The sequence below is a fragment of the Vidua chalybeata genome, chromosome 2, assembly GCF_026979565.1.
Source record: "Vidua chalybeata isolate OUT-0048 chromosome 2, bVidCha1 merged haplotype, whole genome shotgun sequence".
Classification (NCBI taxonomy): Eukaryota; Metazoa; Chordata; class Aves; order Passeriformes; family Viduidae; genus Vidua; species Vidua chalybeata.
This window is the reverse complement of record NC_071531.1, coordinates 739,366-764,032: the sequence shown is the minus strand read 5'-3', so window position 1 is coordinate 764,032 and position 24,667 is coordinate 739,366. Positions and strand designations below refer to the sequence as shown.

Here is a 24,667-nt window from a genome sequence, read left to right as displayed (position 1 = left end):
CGTGCCCCCCAGGCTCACCCCCTGTGTCTGTGCCCAGTTTTTCACAGGCTGGTGGATCATGATCGACGCTGCCGTGGTTTATCCCAAGCCGGAGCAGCTGAACCACGCCTTCCACACCTGCGGGGTCTTCTCCACGCTGGCCTTCTTCATGTGAGTGCTGGCCACTCGTCACATAACCCCCAGGAGCTACACCAGGCTTAGTGACAGTGTGTCCAGCATGGATAAATCAGAGAATCAGGGAATGGGTTGGGTTGGAGGGACCTTAAATCCCACCCAGAGCCACCCCTGCCATGGCAGGGGCACCTCCCACTGTGCCAGGCTGCTCCAGCCCCAGTGTCCAACCTGGCCTTGGGCACTGCCAGGGATGGAGAAATCAATTCTTACCTCAATATGAAACAATTGGCTGCATTTCCCTCAGTTTTTACAATTTTTACAGCTGTTCCTTGCCCAAAACTTCCTCAGACGAGAGGGGTAACAATAGCCTGGCTCTTGTCGTGGAGATGTAAATAAAAGTAACAACTTTTATTGAATCACTCAATACTGGCAAAAAAAGAAGGATGACTTGGGATCTGTGACTACACAGAATGCCAGGGAATTTTCCCAGAATTTGTCATGTCTTAAAAAAAAAAAAAAAAAAAAAAAAAAAAAAAAAAAAAAAAAGCTGGGGTTTTACTTAGAACTCTGAATTGATTTTCTGTAATCTGAAGTGTATCTCCTTTTTTTGCCCCCAGGATAAATGCTGTATCAAATGCACAGGTGAGAGGAGACAGCTACAGTGATGGATGCTTAGGAAGAACAGGTAAATTAACTCTACAATGATCATTTACCTGCTGGGTTTTTTCCCAAGTGGTGGTGAAAGGAATAATCAGAAGATAAGGAGTAGGAGAGCACTTCTGTGAATTAATTTCTTTACAGAATTAACCCTTGGAGATGAGTGCTGGCTTTGTTAGAAAGGGAACTTGGTGAGATTCAATTTGTGGATGTCTTGGCTTCCTAAACTTTCCCTGGATAGCTCCTGGGAGAATTCAGTTCCTGCCTGGGGGTGGCTCTGGAGCAGGCATTCCCTAGGGATGTGTCACAAACATTTCCATTTCCCCTGTGTCACTGCTGTGGGTGTCCTGTCCTCTCTGCTTCCATTCATAATTCCCTTTCTATTTCCCATGTGGATCCCAGCAGCCTTTTCCATGGGATTGGTAAATTTGGAGGGATTTGCTGCTATTTGAAGTGGCCTGTGGTGCTTTTTTGTGTGTCATTCATGTTCCAGCTCCAGAGAAATTTAGCACAGGAATATCTTTCCTCCCCAGTGACTGAGCAGGTGGATTTTGTCCTTGATCCTTGTGTTTAACCCTTTCCATTTGTGCCTTTAGTGAGATCATGTGTTCCATCCTCCCAGAGGAGCAGCTGCATTGCCTGTCCCTGGGGATAAAATTTCACATTTCACTCTTCCCTGCAGGGGCTCGGATCTGGCTCTTCATCGGCTTCATGCTGATGTTTGGATCACTCATTGCTTCCATGTGGATTCTCTTTGGAGCATATGTTACACAGAGTAAGTTTGGGTATTTGCTCCTCTAGGAAAGTGCTTTTCTTGCCAGCTTTTGGCAGGAAATCCACAGGGATGGAAGCCTGTGGTCTCTGGAAAATCTGAGCCACAGCATCCAGGTTTTAGTCTGAGATTGACACTGGAATATCCTGTTAAACCCAGCACCCAGTAGCTGGGATATCCTGTTAAACCCAGCTCCCAATAGCTGGAATATCCTTTTAAACCCAGCTCCCAGTAACTGGAATAGTGTGTTAAACCCAGCTTCCAGTAGCTGGAATATCCTTTTAAACCCAGCTCCCAGTAACTGGAATATACTTTTAAACCCAGCTCCCAGTAGCTGGAATATACTTTTAAACCCAGCTCCCAGTAGCTGGAATATCCTGTTAAACCCAGCTCCCAGAATATCCTGTTAAACCCAGCTCCCAATAACTGGAATATCCTCTTAAACCCAGCTCCCAGTAACTGGAATATCCTCTTAAACCCAGCTTCCAGTAGCTGGAATATCCTCTTAAACCCAGCTCTCAATAGCTGGAATATCCTTTTAAACCCAGCTCCCAGTAGCTGGAATATCCTGTTAAACCCAGCTCCCAGTAGCTGGAATATCCTGTTAAATCCACCTGCCAGAACTAAAGAACTGAGTGTTTCCTCTGTTCCTCCTCTGCAGACACTAATGTGTACCCTGGATTAGCAGTGTTTTTCCAGAATGCATTAATATTTTTCAGGTAAGTTACCCAGGCAAATTCCCCTCTTTCCAAAGGGACTTTCCTGCTTCCATACATTGGTACTCCTGGAAAAGCAGCTCTGTTTTCTACTCCCTTTGCTGCAGAGCTGAGAGACAAGGTTTGGTTTGCCCCTGCCCAGGCTCTTTGCTCCCTCCCACTCCTGTTGGTCCAGCTGTCTGTGCTCCCTCTGGATGTGCAGCTCTGGAATGTGGGTGGCCAGGGATGCAGAGTTTTCTGGATGAGGGATTGCCAGTGTCTTTGGAGAATGGCAATCATTCACCTCTGTCCTACAATCCCTTGGCTCCCCTCCCAGCAGAGCCAGCTGGGGGATTCCATTCCCCTTTTCCAGACTATTTCACACCAATGGCCCAGGTCTCTGGTACTTGATATTCCCTGTATTTCCTTTCACTGGCTGAGCTTGCAGTTATAAAGAGTGAGAATTCCTTTTTGTAAGAGCATGCTGGTGTGTTTTGTAACAGCACACTGGATTTATTTCAAATAATATTATTAAATCTATCATGTAACAGTTGAAAATCGATTTGGAGTCTCTAATAACTCCTTTTAGCTGTGGAATGCATTTTGCAATCCACATATTTTATTAATAAAAGGCACTGAAAGTGTTGAACAGTGTCAGCTCCAAGATCAGTCACTGAAAGTTTCATCTCACCTCCTTTCTTCTTTCAATTCCTGGCTGATCCTTTTCCTTCCAGCCCCACAGCAGATGCTCTGCAGTGACCTGGGTGGATGGGCTCTGGGAAATGAGGGATATTCCTGCAGGAAACAGCAGCTCCTAAATCCCCTCTGGGATTGAAAAGGGAAACTGCTGAAGGCAGATTTTGTACCTGAAGTTTTTAGTCTTATTTAGAATCCCAGAAGGTTTGGGTTTGAAGGGACCTTAAATCCCATCCAGTCCCACCTGGGCAAGGACACCTTCCCCTGTCCCAGGTGGCTCCAAACCCTGTCCAGCCTGGCCTGGGACACTGCACGGGGCAGCCACAACATGTGGCATTTTGGAAATCCAATTGTGATATGGAGCTGATTCTCTACCACTTTCTGATTTGTTCATAAAAATGGAATTGTTTAGGTTTTATCCCAGCACATCCTGTCATGCTGAGCTGATTCCCAGGTGCCAGATGAGACTTGCTACTCTGGACTCCTGGAATTTCCTAACTGCCAGGCTCTTCCTTCAGAAGGGCTGTGAGAATGGGTGTTTTTCTCTTTGAGCTTCAGCTGGCTCCCACAGTTCCAGCCATGCACAGGAAACCAAATATAAACACCAAATCCTGATCTGACTAAAAGTTCAGGGCTGGGCTGTTGATTTGCACAGGGTGAGATTTAAGGATACTGTTATCATTACCCTACGCTGATTTTTATTTCCTTTTTTTCCCCTCAGCACCCTGATCTACAAGTTTGGGAGAACAGAAGAGCTGTGGGGCTGAGCTCCCTGCTGGCTCGGTCCATAGTTGCCATGTGGTTCTTGTCTGTAGATAATTCCCAGTCCTTTGTCCTTGGTTTGCTTCCCAAACTGGTGGAAGTGAGACAATTGCAGGCTCTGTCCGAAGCTCCTCCGTGGCCAGGACACGCTTGTGGATAAGTGCATAGGACAGCACCCATCATTTCAAAGGGAATGGCAGGCTGCCAGGCTTTCCTGCTGCAAGCTCCAGGCTTTCTCCTCCACATCCCTGCCTTGCCCATCAGCTTCCTCCTCTTCCAAAGCTCCACCCGTGTCCGGGGCTTCAGGGAACACTTAGTGAGCAAACAGGACAGAGCCCATCCCAGAGCAGGGGCCCTGCTGGGATAAGAGCTGATTTTAAACATTTTATATTATTGTTCAGGTAAATATAAAATAGATTTTTTTTTTCTTCTTTTGGTAAAAGGTTATGGGTTTTTAAGCAAGTCCCTACACTCAGCAGGTTGTGCATGGCAAAGCAAAGTGTTCCTGACTCGTGATGGCTCTGGCACAAAGGACATTTGCTGGCACCACAGTCCTTGGAATTAATTTCATGCTGCTCAGTGTAAGAGATACCAGTTGGTATTTAATGTATTTCCTGATATTAGAATAAAAAAACTCCAACAAACTGACGCCAGTTGTACTTGATATAAAGAATAAATGAGTCAGAGCAATGTAGCAACCTGGCTACTTGGGCAAGTGTCACTGTCTCCAGGGAAGCTGTTTGCTGATAAATGAGTTTTCCTGACTTTTTCCCTCTCTGCTTAAAAGGATATGGGATATGGATGGATTTAACCTTGTAATAATTTCAAATTTCAGTAAATTCTAGCAGTGACTCACACCCAGTTTTAGGGCTGCTACTGCCCCAGTTAAAATGTATTTATCTCTTACATTTTATGGCCGTTTCCATTAATGAATTATTGAAATCCAGTTTCATCTCAGTGGGGTGAAACAGAAAGTGAGGCTGAGGATGTTTGATGTCCCTGGAGTGTCCCTGTAGATCCATTTGCTGGGGTGAGTCCTTCTCACGAGTTCTCTGTGGTTTTTACAGCATTTGCCTCTCCCCTGGCTCCCAGGGCTTCTACAGCCTCCCCATATCCAAGCTGCTGCCTCAGTGGTGTCAGGAGCTGAGTGGAAATGCTGTGCTGGGAACTGGGAACTGTTTGTCACCTGCTCTGGGTGGGAATTGCTGCAGGGCCAGTTTGGAGCTGCCCTTGTGCCCTGGCTGCAGGAAGCCCATCCCACTGGTTGGAATTCCAGAAAGCTGCAGTAAAAGTGCACTCAGGTGCTCCAAACAGTGAATTTTGTACAGCAGCTCACCTTTGCACAAGGCCTGCCCCACACAGTAAAGGCAGGCTGTGGTCCAGGCCTCTCAGGTTGCTTGCCCAGGAGCTTGGGAATATTTGTTGGGTTCTTTAGGAGGTCAGGCCTTGAACTAATCCCTGGAACTACTCCCAGTGCCAGGAGCTTGAGCCTGGACTTGCAACTCAAACATGTAAGCCAGGCTGGGAGAGCTGGGGGTGCTCACCTGGAGAGGAGAAGCTCCAGGGAGAGCTGAGAGCCCCTGGCAGGGCCTGAAGGGGCTCCAGGAGAGCTGCAGAGGGACTGGGGACAAGGGATGGAGGGACAGGAGCCAGGGAATGGCTCCCAGTGCCACAGGGCACTTTTACACCTCACAAGCCAAGGGGACAGGGAGGGCTCAGTGACAGCAACCCTGGAGCTACTCCCACTAAATGCTTTTTAATTGTTTGTGTAAAAATATTTAACACCACGCTCCCTGACACAAGTCCAGTGCAGGGTTTATTCAGGAATACACACAGATATTCCCAGGGGGTTTTAACCTTGTTTCTGTCCTCTGGCTGAGTTTGGTGGTTCCTTTTTGTGAGCTGTGGGTGTGGGTGATTAAAGCAAACCTGGTGCTGACCTGGCAATGCCTACACGAGTCAGGCTTCCCTGGAGCTCCCCTGTCAGCAGCCTGATCCCAAGGGATTAGATCTGTTCTGCAAGGAAACACCTGGTGAAGCTTTTGGCAGCTGCTGGCCTGGGCTCTTCCTATAAAGGCTGGGGCACCTCAGCTCTGCCAGGGCCCTCCAACCAGGCACTTCCAAAAAAAACCCCACTTTTTTTATTGTTTTTTTAAACAATTAGTATCAAACCCAGGGGGAAAAAAATCAAATAACCCCTTTTTTTTTTTTAGTACAGAAGAGGTTCACTTGTTCTTTGTGCTTTATTGGACACTCCAGACCCCACAGGGGCTGATGTGGGGTTTAACCTGGGCTCTTCTGCTTTAAGGCACTAAAACCAGAACTCTCAGTCACCTTCCCTTCTGCTGGTGCTCAGCGAGAGGTTTTAGTGTCTGACAGTGACGGATACACGTTGGAAAAACCCGGGGCAAAATTCCTTTGGGGGCCTTTGTGGTGTGCAGGGCCCTGGCTGGGCTGCAGCAGCAGATTAATGCTTCCAGGAGGGTGGGAGGAGGCAGATAAGAGCAGAGCTCTCTGGGAGGGGCTCCTGGCACAGCTTCATGCCGAGGAAAGTACCCACACATTTCTTTTTAGTTTGTCCTGCACTTAAAATGAATCAGGAAAGCAGGCTGGGCTGGGTGTGATGGGAGTATTATTGGCAACAGAAACAAAACCAGCATAAATGGAATTGCAGCTCTTCACTCCCTGGAAGATCCCAGGTTATCCCACACCAATAAAGTGCAGTTATTCCTCCAAGCTGGGGTGGGGATTCACCCCTTTTATCCACCTGTCTCCAGGCAATTTAGTGTTCCTTTCCTTCCCCTTCCACGTTCCCTCTTCCCAGCGCTTTGGGCAGAGCGAGGAGCTGGGGGAGCTGGGCAGAGGCCCCTGGAGCATCAGGGTGTGTGTTCAGGATGGTCCTGTGAGCCCAGGGAATGTCCTGTGAGCCCAGGGAATGTCCTGGGACCCCAGGGAATGTCCTGTGAGCCCAGGGAATGTCCTGTGATCCCAGGGAATGTCCTGGGACCCCAGGGAATGTCCTGTGAGCCCAGGGAATGTCCTGGGACCCCAGGGAATGTCCTGTGAGCCCAGGGAATGTCCTGTGATCCCAGGGAATGTCCTGGGACCCCAGGGAATGTCCTGTGAGCCCAGGGAATGTCCTGGGACCCCAGGGAATGTCCTGTGAGCCCAGGGAATGTCCTGTGATCCCAGGGAATGTCCTGAGACCCCAGGGAATGTCCTGTGAGCCCAGGCTCTGTGTTCAGGATTCTCCTGTGACCCCAGGGAATGTCCTGTGAGCCCAGGGATTGTCCTGTGATCCCATGGTCTGTGTTCAGGATTCTCCTGTCACCCCATGGTCTGTGTTCAGGATTCTAATGTGATCCCAGGGTCCATGTTCAGGATTCTCCTGTGACCCCAGGCTCTGTGTTCAGGATTCTCCTGTGTCCCCAGGCTCTGTGTTCAGGATTCTCCTGTGATTCCAGGTCCATGTTCAGGATTCTCCTGTGATTCCAGGTCCATGTTCAGGACTCTCCTGTGACCCCAGGCTCTGTGTTCAGGATTCTCCTGTGATCCCAGGTCCATGTTCAGGATTCTCCTGTGATTCCAGGTCCATGTTCAGGATTCTCCTGTGATTCCAGGTCCATGTTCAGGATTCTCCTGTGATCCCAGGGTCCATGTTCAGGATTCTCCTGTGATCCCAGGTCCATGTTCAGGATTCTCCTGTGACCCCAGGCTCTGTGTTCAGGATTCTCCTGTGTCCCCAGGGAATGCCCTGTGATCCCAGGGTCCATGTTCAGGGCTCTCCTGTGATCCCAGGGTCCATGTTCAGGATTCTCCTGTGATCCCAGGGTCCATGTTCAGGGCTCTCCTGTGACCCCAGACTCTGTGTTCAGGACTCTCCTGCCAGCAGCCTCTGGACAGTGCTGGGGCAGGTGACACTCACTGCCCTGGCCCTGGAGGTGTTGGGTGAAGGATCCTCACCCTCCTGGCCACCTCCTTCTCCAAGCACAAGAGCCTGGGGCTCCTCCTCAGCAGGACTGTACAGCTCCTCCAAGCCATCAAAGCCAGGGTCCCTCAGGAACTGGAAAAAAGCACAAAATTCCAGGTTAGGTCCTGTTAGAAATCCCAGAGCCAACAAACTGCTCCAGCCCAGAATCCACAGCAGGAGCAGCTACCTGGACATCCCATCCTGGGCTTCCTTGAAACTACACTAAACAAGGAGAATGTTAAAAAAACCTTATTTCTGTGGGGAAAAGAAATAAATTATCCCTCCAGTATCCCTTCAAGTGAGTTAAAGCAGCTGCAGTTCCTCGTTGGCTCTTTGGGGCTATTTTAATAAATTTTGGCCAATCTTTCCACATCAGTTGAAATTCCTTTGAGTTAGGAACAAACCACTTCCAGCTGGGAGATCCTCAGCTGCAGGAATGCAGCAAGGGGGACGCCGGGGGCTGCCAGGCCAGTGGGAGCTGCAGCTTCTCCTGTCACCACAACCCCCTCTGCTCCCCTTCCCTCCAAACCCAACCCAGCAGCTTTCCCAGGCAATAAATCAAAATGAAGGCTGGTCATCAGAGCAAGCAGCTCTAGAAAAGTGGGACAAATTAAATCAGGTTTCAGTTCAGGCCCCACTTGCTCTGCAACTCACAACAAGGCCAATGAGCCACGGGATTACTCTTCCAAAAACCCAAACAGATCCCCAGCAGCCAGTTCCAGACAGGAGCAAAGCTCAGCTTGGCTTTCCTGCTCCCTGAGCCCCAGATCCTGCTGGGATATCCAGGAGTGTCCTGCAAACCCACAGGAGTGCCCTGCAAACCCACAGGAGTGCCCTGCAAACCCACAGGAGTGCCCTGCAAACCCACAGGAGTGCCCTGCAAACCCACAGGAGTGCCCTGCAAACCCACAGGAGTGCCCTACAAACCCACAGGAGTGTCCTGCAAACCCACAGGAGTGTCCTGCAAACCCACAGGAGTGTCCTGCAAACCCACAGGAGTGTCCTGCAAACCCACAGGAGTGCCCACAGAACTGCCTTCAGTGCCTCAGCATCCCCCATCGTGGGCCAGGAGAGGCCCCAGGCTGATCCCTTTAATAAATTCACATTTTCAGCACTCTGCCAGCTCCCTTCTTTCCCTTCTTTCCCTTCTTTCCCTTCTTTCCCTTCTTTCCCTCTCTGTCCTGCCCTGTGCCAGGCTGATCCCTTTAATAAATTCAAATTTTAAATACTCTGCCAGCTCCCTTCTTTCCCTTCTTTCCCTTCTTTCCCTTCTTTCCCGCCCCATGCCAGGCTGATCCCTTTAATAAATTCACATTTTCAACACTCTGCCAGCTCCTTTCTTTCCCTCTCTGTCCTCTCTGAATACCCTGCACAATTATTTTTGAATTATTATTTTAATACCCAGAACAACTTTTTTTTAAGACCCTGTACAGTTATTTTTAAAATAATTTTAAAACTCAGAACAATTATTTTTAAAACTATTTTAATACCTTGTACAAGGACTTTCTTGCTATTTTCATACCCTCTACAAGGATTTTTATTATTATTATTTTATTTTAATACCCTGTACAAGGATTATTTTATTATTATTAAAACCCTGCAAAAGGATTTTTTACTATATTAATACCCTGTACAAAGATATTTTTACTATTTTCATACCCTCTACAAGGATTTTTAAGTTATTATTATTTTAATACGCTGTATAAGGATTTTTTACTATTTTAATATACTTACAAGGTTTTTTTACTCTTAATACCCTGTACAATTATTTATTAATTATTTTAATATCTTCTACAAAGAGTTTTTAATTATTTTAATACCCTACACAATTTTTAACTGTTTTAATACCCTGTACAAGGATTTTTTTTTACTATTTTAATATTCTGTACAAGGTGGGTTTTTTTACTATTATTTTCATACCCTGTACAATATTTTTTTTACTATTTTAACATAATTACAGGGATTTTTTTTTTACTATTTTAATTATTGTACAAGGATTTTTAAATTATTTTCATACCTTGCACAAGATTTTTTTTTTACTATTTTAATATAATTACAGCAGGATATTTTTTTTCTTACTATATTAATAATTTTACAAGGATTTTTTCATTATTTTCATTTCCCGCACAAGCATTTTTTTACTATTTTAATATAATTACAGGGATTTTTTTTACTATTTTAATATAATTACAGGGATATTTTTTTACTATTTTAATGTAATTACAAGGTTTTTTTCCTTACTATTTTAATCATTGTACAAGGATTTTTTTCATTATTTTCATCCCCTGCACAAGCATTTTTTTACTATTTTAATATAATTACAGGGAATTTTTTTAATATTTTAATCATTTTACAAGGATTTTTTCATAATTTTCATACCCTGTACAATAATTTTTTTACTATTTTAATATAATTACAGGGATTTTTTTTTACTATTTTAATATAATTACAGCGGGTTTTTTTTTTTTTTACTATTTTAATCATTGTAAAAGGATTTTTTTCATCATTTTCATCCCCTGCACAAGCATTTTTTTACTATTTTAATATAATTACAGCGATTTTTTTACTATTTTAATCATTGTACAAGGAGTTTTTTCATTACTTTCATACCTTGCACAAGATTTTTTTTTGCCATTTTAATATAATTACAGCGGGGTTTTTTTTTAATATTTTAATCATTGTAAAGGGATTTTTTTCATCATTTTCACCCCCTGCACAAGCATTTTTTTACTATTTTAGTATAATTACAGGGATTTTTTTTTTTACTATTTTAATATAATTACAGGGATTTTTTTTACTATTTTAATAATTGTACAAGGATTTTTTTCATTATTTTCATACCTTGCACAATTTTTTTTTACTATTTTAATATAATTACAGGGAATTTTTTTAATATTTTAATCATTTTACAAGGATGTTTTCATTATTTTCATACCCTGCACAAGCATTTTTTTACTATTTTAATATAATTACAGGGATTTTTTTTTTTACTATTTTAATATAATTACAGGGATTTTTAAAATATTTTAATCATTTTACAAGGATCTTTTCATTATTTTCATACCCTGCACAAGCATTTTTTTACTATTTTAATATAATTACAGGGATATTTTTTTTTTACTATTTTAATATAATTACAGGGATTTTTTTTTTTTTACCATTTTAATCATTGTAAAGGGATTTTTTCCACCATTTTCATCCCCTGCACAAGGATTTTTTCACTATTTGAATATAATTACAGGGATTTTTTTTGTTTACTATTTTAATATAATTACTGGGATTTTTTTTTTTTTACTATTTCAATCATTGTAAAGGGATTTTTTTCACCATTTTCATCCCCTGCACAAGGATTTTTTCACTATTTGAATATAATTACAGGGATTTTTTTTTTACTATTTTAATATAATTACTGGGATTTTTTTTTTTTTTACTATTTCAATCATTGTAAAGGGATTTTTTTCACCATTTTCATCCCCTGCAGATGGATTTTTTTGCCATTTTGACACAATGCAGATGGATTTTCTCCCCTCAGTGGTCCTGTGACCCCTCTGAAATGCCAGCTGAGGCAGGAAATGATTCACTCTGGGCTCCTTTCCCCGTGCCTACGGAAAGCTGGGAATTCTCTCCCAGAGCCACGGGGCTCTGACACAGACAAAATGCTCACCTCCACCAGCTGCACACAAATAAAAGCTTTAAAAAAAGCCAGAATTTCATGCTGAGTAAGAATTTTTACACCAAAGCTCTGCTTGAGGGCTGCTTCTTGTGCAAGGATAAGAGAGGAAGAAGAGCAGGGCTGAAACCGCGCGGTTCAACCCAAAAATGTCTGAGCCACCAGCAGGGAAACGCCCCAGGGTGAGTTTTTCATCTGAGTCCTGCTAGGAAAAAAAAAATAAAAAAAAAAAAGAGAGAGGCAAAGCCCAGGAAGATCCTCTTGAGATCATCCTGAGGCGTCACAACAAACAAGCACAAAAATTAAAAAATGTAAAATGAGCTGGGTTTTGCTGGTCCTGCCCCAGCCCTTGTTTCACAAAACCTCCCTGGCCCAGTGAGCCCCAGCCCGAGCCCAGGGCAGCAGAGGAAGAGGAGCAGGATCAGCCAGGCTTGGCTTTTCCAGGAAAAGAGCACAGGAAAGAGCTTTCAGCTCAGCACAACAGGAAAGGAGTGGGAGACCACAACCAGAAAAGGCACATTTTGAGACATCACTTCTTCCTCTCGATTTCTGTTCAGCAACAAGTGCTTTTGGGGATGTTCCCCCGAGTTTCTCTTCTACAGGAGAAACCCCCCAGGTCCCCACGTACCTCCTTGAAGTGGGATGGGATTTCCAGAGGTGGCTGAGCCCAGTATTTGATTTTTTGGCGGCGTTTCCAGAGGAACAGGAAAGCAGCTACCACCAGATTTACAACCACGAACCCCAGGAGAAACAGGATGAGGTACCCATCTCGGGTTGCCTCTGGAAAAGAAGGGAAAAAATCCAAATACAACATGGCAGGTCCACATTTATGGAATCATGGAATGGTTTGGGTTGAAGGGACCCCAAATTCACCCATTCCCACCCTGCCATGGCAGGGACACCTCCCACTGTGCCAGGCTGCTCCAGCCCCAGTGTCCAACCTGGCCTTGGGCACTGCCAGGGATCCAGGGGCAGCCCCAGCTGCTCTGGCAATTCCATCCCAGCCCCTGCCCACCCTGCCAGGGAACAATTCCCAATTCCCAATCTCCCATCCAGCCCTGCCCTCTGGCACTGGGAGCCATTCCCTGGCTCCTGTCCCTCCAGGCCTTGTCCCCAGTCCCTCTGCAGCTCTCCTGGAGCCCCTTCAGGCCCTGCCAGGGGCTCTGAGCTCTCCCTGGAGCTTCTCCTCTCCAGGTGAGCCCCCCCAGCTCTCCCAGCCTGGCTCCAGCCCTGGGATCAAGCCCTTTATCCCATTTTACAGCAGGATTAGGGAGGAAAAGGAGAAGGTGCCACCCAGCCCCTCCATCCCTGGCTGAAGATTCCTGATTCTTTTGCCACGAATGCCACGTGTGAAGTCCCCGTGGTGCTCTCAGCATTCCTGACAGGCTGGCTGGGGCAGGGACCAGTTCAGGTGACCCAGGACTGGTGTTCCACCCCATCCCCCTCCACACAAATCCCCACTCCCATTCCATACCACTGAGGGCAGTTCTGTGACACTCTGGGGCACTTTGCTGCCCTTCTAACAAGTGACCTGAGTAGATCTTCAACTGCACTTGAATGCTGAAGCAATAAAGTGTTGACTCCTTTAGATTTCCAATTTGGAATAGTGTCTTGCTTTCACTTAGCTTCTGTTGGGAAGACACACACAGCAAAAAAAGGCATTACTGTAAAAACCAGGCCAGCTTTCAACACAAATATCCCTCCCCCACTGACACGTCTCATTCAAGAAACCAAATTTTAATTTTTTTCTCACTCAGCTTTCCCGAACAACAGAAACAGTGGAATATTTCAGTTTTTCTGGGAGTTTTGCTGCAGCTTCTGCAGCAGCTCAGGCAGGGAGCAAAACACAGAGAAATGGAGGGGAAAGTGAAACCACAGTGCCTCCTTTCCTGGCTCTCAGCTGAAGGTGTTCTGTGTGTGAGAAAAACACGCCGTGGTGCAAGGCAGGAAGGAAGTGGAGATGATTTACCAAGGACTTTGAAGCAGAAGGGGGTTGTAAATAATTTTTTTATTTTTTTGCTTCTGTTTTTTAAATGCTTGACTTCGGATTGATGTCATTTGGAAGCTTCCTCTTTTTAATTTTTTTTTTTTTTTAAGCCTGACTTAACACCTCCCCTGTGCCCCTGGCCTGTCCAAACACAATTCCCAGGCAGCACACGATGATCCCAAAAGCTCTGAGCCTCAGGATGAACAGGCCCAGCTCATCCCAGCTCATCCCAGCTCATCCCAGCTCATCCCAGCATGATCCTGCCATCTCCTCCTCTCCCTGCCCCGGGACCAGGCCCAGCAGCTGCTCCTGCAGCTCCCAGCCCAGCAAAGGAGCAGGGACTTTCCAGAGGTTCCCAAATGGCCTGAGAAGACTGTGGAATCAAATTCACCTCTGGCACCAGTTCTGCCCCCGGATGTGCAGAGGGATTTCATCCCTTCCCAAACAGAGGGAGGGAGTTCCCAAGTTTGGAAGTGCAGCAATGCCCGTGCCAAGGCCAGAACCTTTTCCCCGTGGTGACCCCCCCCTGGACACAAAGCACCCTGATTTTCTGCCCCCACTGCTGCCCTGCCAAGGGACACTGGTTCCCAGCCCGCACCAAGAACAAAGGGGAGAGAGAATTCTTACTTTTTCTGTGGGACTGGTGGTGTTCTCCCAGTAGGACACGAGGTACTGGAGGAGGTCCCCAGGCTCAGGGGGGAAGGGGGGGCTGACACTGAGGAGCAGAGAGTCAGGGCTGGCACTGACATTGTTCACCCTCGGGGGGCCCAGAGTGGCTGAAAACAAACAGAGAGAGCAGGGGGAGCCTGGTGTGCACAGCTGCCTCCAGCTCCACAGAATCCCCAAATCCCCGGGGCTGGAAAAGCCCTCCCAGTCCATGCAGTCCCAGCTGTGCCCACCTTGTCCCCAGCCCAGAGCTCTGAGTGCCACCTCCAGGGGACACCTGCAGGGATGGGCACTGCAAAGCTCCCTGGGCAGCCCCTGCCAAGGCCTGAGCAGCCTTTCCATGGGGAAATTCCTGCTGCTGGCCAAGCTGAGCCTGCCCTGGCCCAGCCTCAGGCCGTTCCCTCTCCTCCTGTCCCTTTTTCTGAGCCCTGTCCTGGCTGTCCCCTCCTGGCAGGAGCTGTGCAGAGCCACAAGGTCCCCCCTGAGCCTCCTTTGCTCCAGGTCAGCCCCTTCCCAGCTCCCTCAGGAATTCTCCAGCCCCTTCCCAGCTCCATTCCCTGCCCTGGACACTCCCAGCAAGCACCCCAAATATTGACAGCTTTTGCTCAGTAAAGGGCAAGCATTTCCTCACCTACTTGATGCATTTGCAAAATTTGCTTGACTTTTTCCAGAAATTCAGTAAATATTAGCCAATAGTTGATGCTCTCAAGTGTCTCAGTTTATCTGCAGTTACCTGCCATAAAATCATTATCTTTTCTTTTCCTTTGATCAGCCTGCCACACCTTCCATGTTCCCCAGAACCCCACTGTTTGGGCCCTAGATGGGAAGAGGAATAATGAGTTTTCCTCTCCTTGCTTTGATGTCTCCATTAGGATAAGCATGGTGACCTCCAGTGCTCCAAGGTGTAAAGCATGAAAAATACCAACAGAGCGCTGTCAGAAGCTCTCATTAACAGCAAAAATCACTCCTTGCATGCACCAGCTCCTCATCGTGCCTCCAATGCAGTGACTCTGATCCAGGCACTGAAGGAAGAGCCATGGATTTGGTTTTTGGGAACTGATCTCCAGGGCAGTGACACAACCCCAGAATGTAGCAAATCTTAGATCAGCAGCACCACACTTTCACACCAGAGCAGCTGGGGCTGCCCCTGGATCCCTGGCAGTGCCCAAGGCCAGGCTGGACACTGGGGCTGGAGCAGCCTGGCACAGTGGGAGGTGTCCCTGCCAGGGCAGGGGTGGGATGGGATAGGATTTAAGGTCCTTCCAACCCAACCCTTTTGTGATTTAAAGTGTGGCCTAGACACTTCTACACTGTACTGTAAAGGAATTGTATTTCTCTGAGCAATTTATCTTTATCTGAACCATTTGTACTTATCAGGACAATTTGTCATGACAATTTATATTTATCAGGATGCTTTATGTTTATCAGAAAAGGGATCTGTCCAGCAGGAAGAGGTGGTTTAGCCTCAGACTGCCACGAACCCGAGAGTTTGTGGGGTTGTGTGTGTGGGCAGAGCTAAGTAGGGAAATGAGAACATGGAAAATCCTCCAGCAGGAGAACACTGTGGCTCCTTGAAGGTTCAACCACCCCAGGAGGCTCAGGGGTTTCTCTGGTGACACTTGAGAGAGCAGAGCAGAACCAAACCCTGGGGAGGCCTCGGAGCCTTTGTGGGCAATAACAGCTCAATCCTCTTGATACCTTGGGTTCTAAGTTTCTCTGCTCTGTTTTGGTGTGCAGCTTTTAGCTTGATATGAAGTGTTACTAGGGTCTTTCCACAGGGTGGGGAAGACAAAACAATCCTATTCCAGCTGGAGACTCAAGGACAATCTCTCCACACTTCAGGCCCAAAGCTCAAACAACATGAAAAGAGGAGGGTGTGCAAGGAGGATGAAACTTCATTATTTGAAGCTATTAATTGGACAGGTAACTCCTGTATGCAAATGGACTAAAACTTACAAAAATGTGAGCTCTCCTGACCAAGCCCTCTTGTGCTCCCATCTTGGAGCCATGCGGGCAGAGCCACGACTGTGGCTCTGGTGCTGCCCTGGATCCCTGGCAGTGCCCAAGGCCAGGTTGGACACTGGGGCTGGAGCAGCCTGGGGCATCCCGTGGCAGGGGTGGGATGGGATGGGATTTAGGGTCCCTCCAGCCCAGTCTGGGCTCCCATGAGCACACACTGTTTATTTTGCATTCAGAAATGAGTCATTCCCCCTGCCAGCCTCCAAACCACTCGGGAAACCCTTCAGGAAATATCCCCTTTTCCTCCTCTCAGCTCGTGTAGCCTCTGTCCCAGCTCAGGGCACCGCTCTCCCAGCAGAGCCCAGGACACCCAGGAGGCAGCACAGCCCTTCCCAGGGCCCCGAGCACTCACTGTTTGTCTCTGCCACGAAGGGAGGGGTGTGCACCCACGCCGAGGCGCGCGGGCCCAGCTCGGCCCGCAGCCGCAGCAGGATCGTCCAGCGCCGCCGCCGCCGCAGCTCGGGGGGGAAGCTGCACCACGTCTGGGGGGTCTGTGCACAGCCCATCCCGCTCCAGGTGTCGTAGAACAATCTGCAGCAGAGACACGTTCCCTCAGGCTGCGGGGCAAGGGGTGAGCACAGCCCCGGTGAGCACAGAGCAGAGCAGGTGTGTTCTGGCACCAGTGCGGATTCTGGCACCGCGGGAGGGGTTTCACAGCCACTGCTGCCAGCCAGAGAGAAGGCTGGTAAGAGGATCCATGTTCACCCCTGAAAGAATTTTCTCAGAATTCACAGAACTCACAGAGTGACCGGGTTGGAAGAGACCTCCAAGAGCATCGAGTCCAGCCCAGCCCCAACACCTCAGCTCAGCCCTGGCACCCAGTGCCACATCCAGGCTTTGTTAAACACACCCAGGGATGGTGACTGCACCACCTCCCCGGGCAGCCACTCCACAACTTTATCACCTTGCTGTAAAAAACTTTTTCCTGATACCCAACCTGTGTTTCCCTTGGTGCAGCTCGAGGCTGTGTGCTCTGCTTCTGTCAGTTCCTGGAGAAGGAGCCCAAGCCCAGCTGGGCACAGCCACCTCTCAGGAGCTGTGAGAGTGCTGAGCTCAGCCCTGGGTCTCCTTTTCTCCAGGCTGAGCCCCCCCAGCTCCCTCAGTGGTTCCTCACAGGGTTTGTGTTCCCAGCCCCTCTCCAGCCTCGCTGCCCTCTCTGGATGTGCTCAGTGCCCCAAGGTCCTTCCCAAACGGAGGGGCCAGGACTGGACTCAGCACTCTACCAAGGTTATTGACATAGAAACCCGTTGCCCTGATTTTTAAAAGTGTTAGGTTTTCTTTTATAGTTCTTTTGAAAGTTTTAAAGTTCTCATAAAACTTCTTTAGCCTTCTGATAATGTTCACATATTTGAGAGTCAGAGTTCCCACACAATTTCATGTATAAATAGAATAGTTTCCATATTTCTCTGTGGGTGGAGAGAAATGATTGATTGATCTTTGGACCAGTGTGGTTGGAGAGGTGGTAAATCCATCCTCCAATCCACGGTCACCTTTGGGATTCTATAAATACCAGATGTTTGACTAAAACTGGCTCTTTTTCTCTTTTGAACTTACCAAGCTTCTGTGTACTCATTTCGTGTCCAATAGCAACAGAAACCAAGGAAGAAAGAAGGAGAAATAAGAGAAATCTGCAACTGCTCCAATGAGCACTTGGTTTGCCTCTCATGACCAATGAGTAAAGTGTAAACTTCTGAGTTTTGTAAGAATGTATAAAAAGCATGCATGCCTTAATAGAACCAGTTTGGAAAATGGAGTCTGGTGCTTTGTATTGTCTCTGTCTCAACTACAACATACCACCATCTGTTGAAACCAGCTGGGGCAGTGTTCTTTATCTCACCCGTGGTTAATTCCAATGGCAGGCAAAGATTTTAAGGTGATTTACCTGCCCTTGAAAAAGGGATATTTGGATTGGGCATGGCAAACACCAGAGGATTTGCAAATTGCATTATTGAACTTCTCAGGTGTCTGTTCTATTCACTTTCCAGGCTGTTGCAAGCAAAACTGAGCCTCAGAGGAAAACCCACGTTAAGTGGAGTGCCTTTAAACGCTGTAGCAGTATTTACTGGTGGCTCTGGGGAAACACACAAGTCAGAAGTAACATGGCATGACCAAACAACTAAAACCTGGGAATCAGACATTCAAACAGTCAAAGGTTCTCCTCAAGTTGTCAAATCAGCAGCAGTAGTTAGAGCTATCCCTCGTAACTCCAGGGGGATATCCTCTGTTAACGGGCCAGCTGTTAAAACCAGGTGGGGCAGTTTTCTTTATCTCCTCCACAACCCATCCCACATAACTCTGGGGGAATATCTTCTGTTCATGGGCCATTAATTATTAATTATCTTCTGTTCATGGGCCATTAATTATTAATTATCTTCTGTTCATGGGCCATTAATTATTAATTATCTCCCGTTCATGGCCACTGAGTGTCCCTGCATGGCTGAGAAAATTCCATCATCCCATGGGGAGAGGCTCTGCCCAGGGGAGGAGCCAAGCATTCCTACCTGGATACAATCTGAGGCTTTGGGACACCACAGCAGCCTTTGCCCCACTGCATTCCCAGAGGAGCAGCTTTCTGCCCCACTGCATTCCCAGAGGAGCAGCTTTCTGCCCCATTGCATTCCCAGAGGAGCAGCTTTCTGCCCCACGGCATTCCCAGAGGAGCAGCTTTCTGCCCCACGGCATTCCCAGAGGAGCAGCTTTCTGCCCCATTGCAATCCCAGAGGGAGCCCAGGCCCATCCATACCAGCCCTGGAGCTGCAGAGGAAAACTCCAGCCTTGTCCAGGATCCTGCTCCAGCAGAAGCTCAGCTGGCACTGCAGGAGGGCTGAGCCCCCATGGAATGGCACTGCTGCCACCACCCTGACCCACAGCCTGCCAGGGCCTGCTCTGACCCTGTCAATGGTTTGTTTTGTACTGTTCCATTTATATTTTAATTTTCCTACTAAAGAACTGTTATTCCTGCTCCCATATCTTTGTCTGAGAGCCCCTTAATTTCAAAATTATAATAATTCAGAGGAGGGGGTTTGCATTTTCCATTTCATGGGAGGCTCCTGCCCTCCTCAGCAGACACCTGGCTGTTCAAACCAAGACAACAATAAACCATGAGCACGGCAGTGCAGCCAGCTGGAACACCACCCCCCTCCCAGCCAGCTCTGCTGAGACAAGAACCTGTTACACAGCTGTGGCTTCACAAGGGTTAAACTAACGCCAGGGCCCACCCAGCCCCTCGGGATCTGGGGAAATTTAAATTGGCCAGAGAGAATCAGGAAAGGCTAAAATTCTGTGCAGCATTTCCGGGTGTCCTCAGGGCTTCAATCTCTCCTCAGCTCAGAGGACGCGTCATGGGCCAAGGGCCTGTCAGTCACCAGGAGATACACAAAAATATCCGTGATAAAAAACGCTCTTTCAGTCTGTGCTTATTCATTTTCAGGGTTTCTGGGGTTTTCAAAACCAGTTGTTATCCTGCATTAGAACAAAATGAGTTGGTTTTATTTACTGCTTACTCACGTTTTGTAATGGGCCGTGTATAACACCGAGCCATTCTCCACTGGGACAGGAGACCACCTCAGCAAACTCTGGAAGTTGTAGGAATGAACCTCCACATTTTTTGGTGCTGGCAAATGGAGAGAAGTTTCTAAAGGAAGAAGAGGAATAAAAGCAATTATTGAAACATTCAAGTGCACGGTAACGAAATGTTGCTCTCCAAATGCCATCACCATATATTAAATTTTCACTGCTTTGCAGGTAAAACCATTTCCCCTCCTTCTCCTTCTGTTTCCAGGGGCTCTGGCACGTTCAGGTGGGGCAGGCCCTGGCACAGGGTGAATTGCCAGAGCAGCTGGGGCTGCCCCTGGATCCCTGGCAGTGCCCAAGGCCAGCTTGGACACTGGGGCTGGAGCAGCCTGGCACAGTGGGAGGTGTCCCTGCCATGGCAGGGCTGGCACTGGGTGGGATTTAGGGTCCCTTCCAACCCAACCAGTCTGGGATTCTGTGTATCCATGAATTCCAACTCCCTGTTTTTATTCATTCCATAAAGAGCACAAAGCTGAAAGTACCAAGCCCAGCACAAAACCATAAACCCCACCCAGGCCCCCATGAAAGTCATAAATGAAGGTCCCAGAATCACCAAGGCTGGAAGAGCCCTTTGGGATCACCCAGTGCCACCCCAGCCCCACCAGCATCACCCCAAACCCTGTCCCCAAGGCCACATCCAGACTCCTCCTGAGCACTCCCACAGACAGTGACTCCAAACCTCCCTGGGCAGCTCATCCCAAGGCCTGACCACTCCGTGAGGGAAAAATTATTTCTAATTTCTGCTCTGCCGCTCCCCTGGTGCAATCTGAGGCCATTTCCTCTCCTCCTTTCCCTTGGGACACGACAGCAGAGCCTGATCCCCCTCACTGCCCCTCCTGTCAGGGATTGTGCAGAGCAGTGAGGTCCCCCCTGAGCCTCCTTTTCTCCAGGCTGAGCCCCTTTCTGCTATTCACAGCACAATCTTTTTTTTTTCTGGAAGGTTTTCCAGCCCTTCCAAGGTTTTCCAGCCCCTCCTCTGCCCACTGGTGACCACAGCAGCTGGAGCTCACGTTTGCCTCCCTGCACAACCCAGGTGGGCACCCTGTGCCAGGGCCTGCCCACCCTGCCAGGGAACAATTCCCAATTCCCAATCTCCCATCCAGCCCTGCCCTCTGGCACTGGGAGCCATTCCCTGGCTCCTGTCCCTCCAGGCCTTGTCCCCAGTCCCTCTGCAGCTCTCCTGGAGCCCCTTTAGGGCTCTGAGCTCTCCCTGGGGCTTCTCCTCTCTTTTTCTCCCCCGTCTGCCTCCTGCTAGCCCTGAGGCCATTCCAGTGAAACCAGCTGGAAAAAAAACCAAACCCATCAGGAAGAAGTGGTGGCCCTGAAGGAGCTCTGGTCCTGCCAGCTCTGGAGGTGATTTCTCGAGGCAGGAGAGGGCAGGAGCTCTGTGTGTGGGGAGGGCCCCGAGCCTGGCCAGCACAGGGGCCACCATCGCTGGCACAGGGGCCACCACCGGCCTCCAGCTCCTGGCCAGGAAGGGCAAAGCACAGGGAAGAGCCGTGTCTGAGGGACAGGAGAAGGACAGACGGACGGCCCAGGAGGGGGAGGAGGGAGGTGCCAAAAACACGGGCGAAAAGGGGCAGAGGCAGGCAGGGGCTGGAGGGCAGCCACGGGCAAGGAGGAGGAAGGGCTGAGGAGAAGGGAGGGAGCAGCCAGAGCCAGGGAGGAAGAGCAGAACCAAAAGCTCTGCGGGACTTGGCCGGGGCTCCAGGGTCAGCTCCAGCAGCCCTGGCTGCTCAGGGATCTCTCCTGGGAGCCCGCAGGGAGCAGCAGGGAGAAAAGCTTTCCTCCCGCACCCTCACAGCACGGGGGGCACAGGATAACCCGGGGATGGAGGGGCTTGGAAGGGGCTGCACAGATCACCCAGTGCCACCCCCTGCCACGGGCAGGGACACCTCCCACCCTGCAGCCTGGCCTGACAAAGAACCGGGACAAAATTGCCCCACAACACAGCAGGCGACTTCTTACTCTGAAGAACAGAGTCTCCTAAGCCACAGTCTGTTCATTTTTACATCACCGAGATCAGAGGATCAAGCACTTGAGTCAAATTCCTGGGAATTTGGATTCATGTTAAAAAGTTCGGGTCTTTTTGATTTCCACATCAAGTTGCATTAAACCCTAAGTCCAAAATACCAAATAATGAGTTGAGCTTTAGCTTTCCAAGAAAAGCCGTGGCTGCCTCATTCCTGGAAGTGTCCAAAGGCCAGGCTGAAGCAATCTGGGACAGGGGAAGGCATCCCTGCCCCTGTGTGTGACCTTAAACGTCCCTCCCACCCCCAAGCCTGGGGTTTCTCTCAAAGCTTTAATCTGTGTTTCTCTCAAAGCTTTAATCAGGCCTGTCATTAATTTCTCACAGGCCTGTCACATTAATTTCTCAGCCTCAGCTCTCGGGCAGTGCTCTCAGAACACACACACTGCCTTGGGCCACACGTGGCTGGTTCAGCTTTGCAAACCTCTGGGAGATTCCTCACAGCTTTTCCAAACCACCCACCGCTGGGCTGCTTGGAAGGCCCCCAGGGAGCCCTCTCTAAACTGGTGAGAAATTTTCACTTTCCAGTCCCACAGATCCTTTCTTGCACTCTCGCTGCTGGTCTGGCACGTGGTGAGGTATCTCACACCATCTGTGCCCTCAGACCTCTGCCACACACCCTTCTACAGAATCCCAGGAAGCTCTGAGAACGAAACACCACAGCCAGCAATTCCCAGCACAGCTTAAAAGTAAATCAAGAAAAGAGCGATGAAGGACAGGGGGGAGAGGGGATTTTGGGCAGGAATTGTTCCCTGGCAGGGTGGGCAGGGGCTGGGATGGAATTGCCAGAGCAGCTGGGGCTGCCCCTGGATCCCTGGCAGTGCCCAAGGCCAGGTTGGACACTGGGGCTGGAGCAGCCTGGGGCAGTGGGAGCTGTCCCTGCCATGGCAGGGTGGGATTTGGGGTCCCTCCAGCCCAGTCTGGGCTCCCATGACTGCACACCGTTTCTTCTGCATTTAGAAATGAGTCATTTCCCCTGCCAGCCCCAAAAACACTGCAGAGATTATCAAAGCCACCCCAGGGCTCATCAGCCCTCTGAGGGCTGCCACGAGGGTGCCACGAGGCTGAGGAGCTGCTTTCTCAGCACCCAGGGAAATCTGAATTTCTGTCAGATCCCTCCGACACCGGGCAGGGACTGCAGCTGCTGAAATCACACCCTCAACTTCCTACTCATGGCCCAGTTTGTGTGGCCTAAAATAACCAAATGAACACTTCAAACACAGCACCACGGCTCCAAGCACCCTCAAAACCCCAAACTCCCTCAGCCAGGGAAAGACAGAGAGGTCCCATCCTTCCTTCCCGCCTGGCAGGGGCTTGCACTGGGCTGGTTCTTTCAGAGCAGCAGCCTAGGAAGGCTCAGATTGTTTTTTCCTGCTGTGCAGAGAATTAATGGTATTTCAAACCACGAGTCAGAACTTTCACCCAGCAGAGTGTGAAGCCACAATCACAGCCAGTGAAAGCAGCTTGGCTCGGGTGACCCAGCCGTGTCCCAGCTCCTGCTGCTCCTCAGGGAATCCCCATCCCTCGCCCTGCATCAGCCCCCAGCAACCATCCTGCCAGCCTGGCAAAGCAGGAGGCTGGGCTTTGGGGGATTTTCTGTGACTTTTGCTGTTCCAGTGCACCAAAGTGGCCTCTCAGGGATGGTGTAAGATTCCTATCCATGGCACGGGGTGGAAGGAGACCGGCTACAAGGCCCTTCCCGATCCAACCTATTTTGGGATTCCGGGATTCCCAGAGCTCCCTGGGAAGTCCCTCGGCTGCTGATGGGATGAAGCTGGGCAGTGCCAACTGCAGGAGGCCCTGCCCTGCTTTGCCTCGGTCCAGCCAGCAGGTCTGGAACAACCAGAGAGCCCCGCAGGGCTCAGCAGGGCCAGGCTGGTCAGGCAGGCCGTGGCCACCACCGGGACACGGGACATGGGACATGGGACATGGGACAGGGGACATGGGACACGGGACACGGGACATGGGACACGGGACATGGGACATGGGACAGGGGACATGGGACACGGGACACGGGACATGGGACACGGGACATGGGACATGGGGCACGGGACATGGGGCACGGGATATGGGACATGGGGCACGGGGCACGGGACACGGGACATGGGACATGGGACAGGGGACACGGGACATGGGACACGGGACATGGGACATGGGGCACGGGACATGGGGCACGGGACATGGGGCACGGGACATGGGACATGGGGCACGGGGCACGGGACACGGGACATGGGACATGGGACACGGGACACAGGACGCGGGACATGGGACATGGGACACGGGACACGGGACATGGGGCACGGGACATGGGACACGGGACACGGGACATGGGACACGGGACACGGGACATGGGGCACAGGACATGGGACACGGGACATGGGACATGGGACATGGGACACGGAACACGGGACATGGGACACGGGACACGGAACACGGGACATGGGACACGGGACATGGGACATGGGACACGGGACATGGGGCACAGGACATGGGACACGGGACATGGGACATGGGACACGGAACACGGGACATGGGACACGGGACACGGGACATGGGACATGCTGGACTCACGGAGAGCCGCGGGGGGAAGGCACAGGGGACACCGGCCCCGGCCCAGCACGGCGACCGAGACCGCGCCCGCGGCCACGCAGAGCCCGCGGGCACCGAACCCCGCAAACGCCGAACCCCGCAAACGCCGAACCCCGCAAACGCCAAACCCCGCACCCCCGAACCCCGCATTCCCCCAAACCTCGCACTCCGCATCCCCTCGAACCCCGCAAACGCCAAACCCCACATTCCCCGAACCCCACGGGCACCCGAACCCCGCATCTCCCGAACCCCGCATCCCCCGAACCCCGCATTCCCCCGGCGCCGCACCCACCAGCGGCCGCGGCCCGCGCCGAGCCCAGCAGCAGCAGCAGCAGCAGCAGCAGCAGCCGGAGCGGGAGGGAGCGGAGCGGAGCCCGGCCCCGCATGGCCCCGCTCGGCCGCGGGTCCCCCGAGCGCGGCCGGGCCGGGCTGGGCCGGGCCGGGCTGGGGCGGCCGCACGCTCCGAGC

At 50.0% G+C, this 24,667-nt stretch overlaps 2 protein-coding genes across 4 annotated transcripts in view; one reads left to right on the top strand and one right to left on the bottom strand.

The window, feature by feature from the left end:
* Positions 1 to 4,344, top strand: part of TMEM50B (transmembrane protein 50B) — a 9,932-nt gene extending 5,588 nt beyond the window's left edge. For all 3 annotated transcript variants that reach the window (XM_053933270.1, XM_053933263.1, XM_053933273.1), the window contains exons 3-7: positions 38 to 150; positions 732 to 799; positions 1,454 to 1,546; positions 2,205 to 2,262; positions 3,656 to 4,344. In XM_053933270.1, the coding sequence (XP_053789245.1) occupies positions 38 to 150; positions 732 to 799; positions 1,454 to 1,546; positions 2,205 to 2,262; positions 3,656 to 3,701 (378 nt within the window). In that variant the 3' untranslated portion in view covers positions 3,702 to 4,344. The remainder of the gene's footprint in view (positions 1 to 37; positions 151 to 731; positions 800 to 1,453; positions 1,547 to 2,204; positions 2,263 to 3,655) is intronic.
* On the bottom strand, positions 3,652 to 24,667 carry IFNGR2 (interferon gamma receptor 2). The gene is made up of 7 exons (XM_053933251.1): positions 24,492 to 24,667; positions 19,516 to 19,642; positions 16,361 to 16,539; positions 13,951 to 14,099; positions 12,811 to 12,964; positions 11,965 to 12,116; positions 3,652 to 7,759 (listed from the first exon to the last, which is right to left on the bottom strand). Exons 1-7 carry the CDS (start codon positions 24,583 to 24,585, stop codon positions 7,568 to 7,570), a joined length of 1,047 nt encoding a protein of 348 aa, XP_053789226.1. The 5' UTR covers positions 24,586 to 24,667; the 3' UTR covers positions 3,652 to 7,567.

Bases quoted from the DNA above. Each gene is read 5' to 3' on its own strand.
- IFNGR2 (XM_053933251.1), bottom strand. From the start codon at position 24,585: ATGCGGGGCCGGGCTCCGCTCCGCTCCCTCCCGCTCCGGCTGCTGCTG. The intron at 12,965-13,950 runs GTAAGAATTCTC...TCTTCCCAACAG, and splicing joins CCACCAGTCCCACAGAAAAA to AAGCTAAGTGAAAGCAAGAC. The intron at 12,117-12,810 runs GTATGGAATGGG...CTTCTTTTCCAG, and splicing joins TCACAGAACTGCCCTCAGTG to AGGCAACCCGAGATGGGTAC.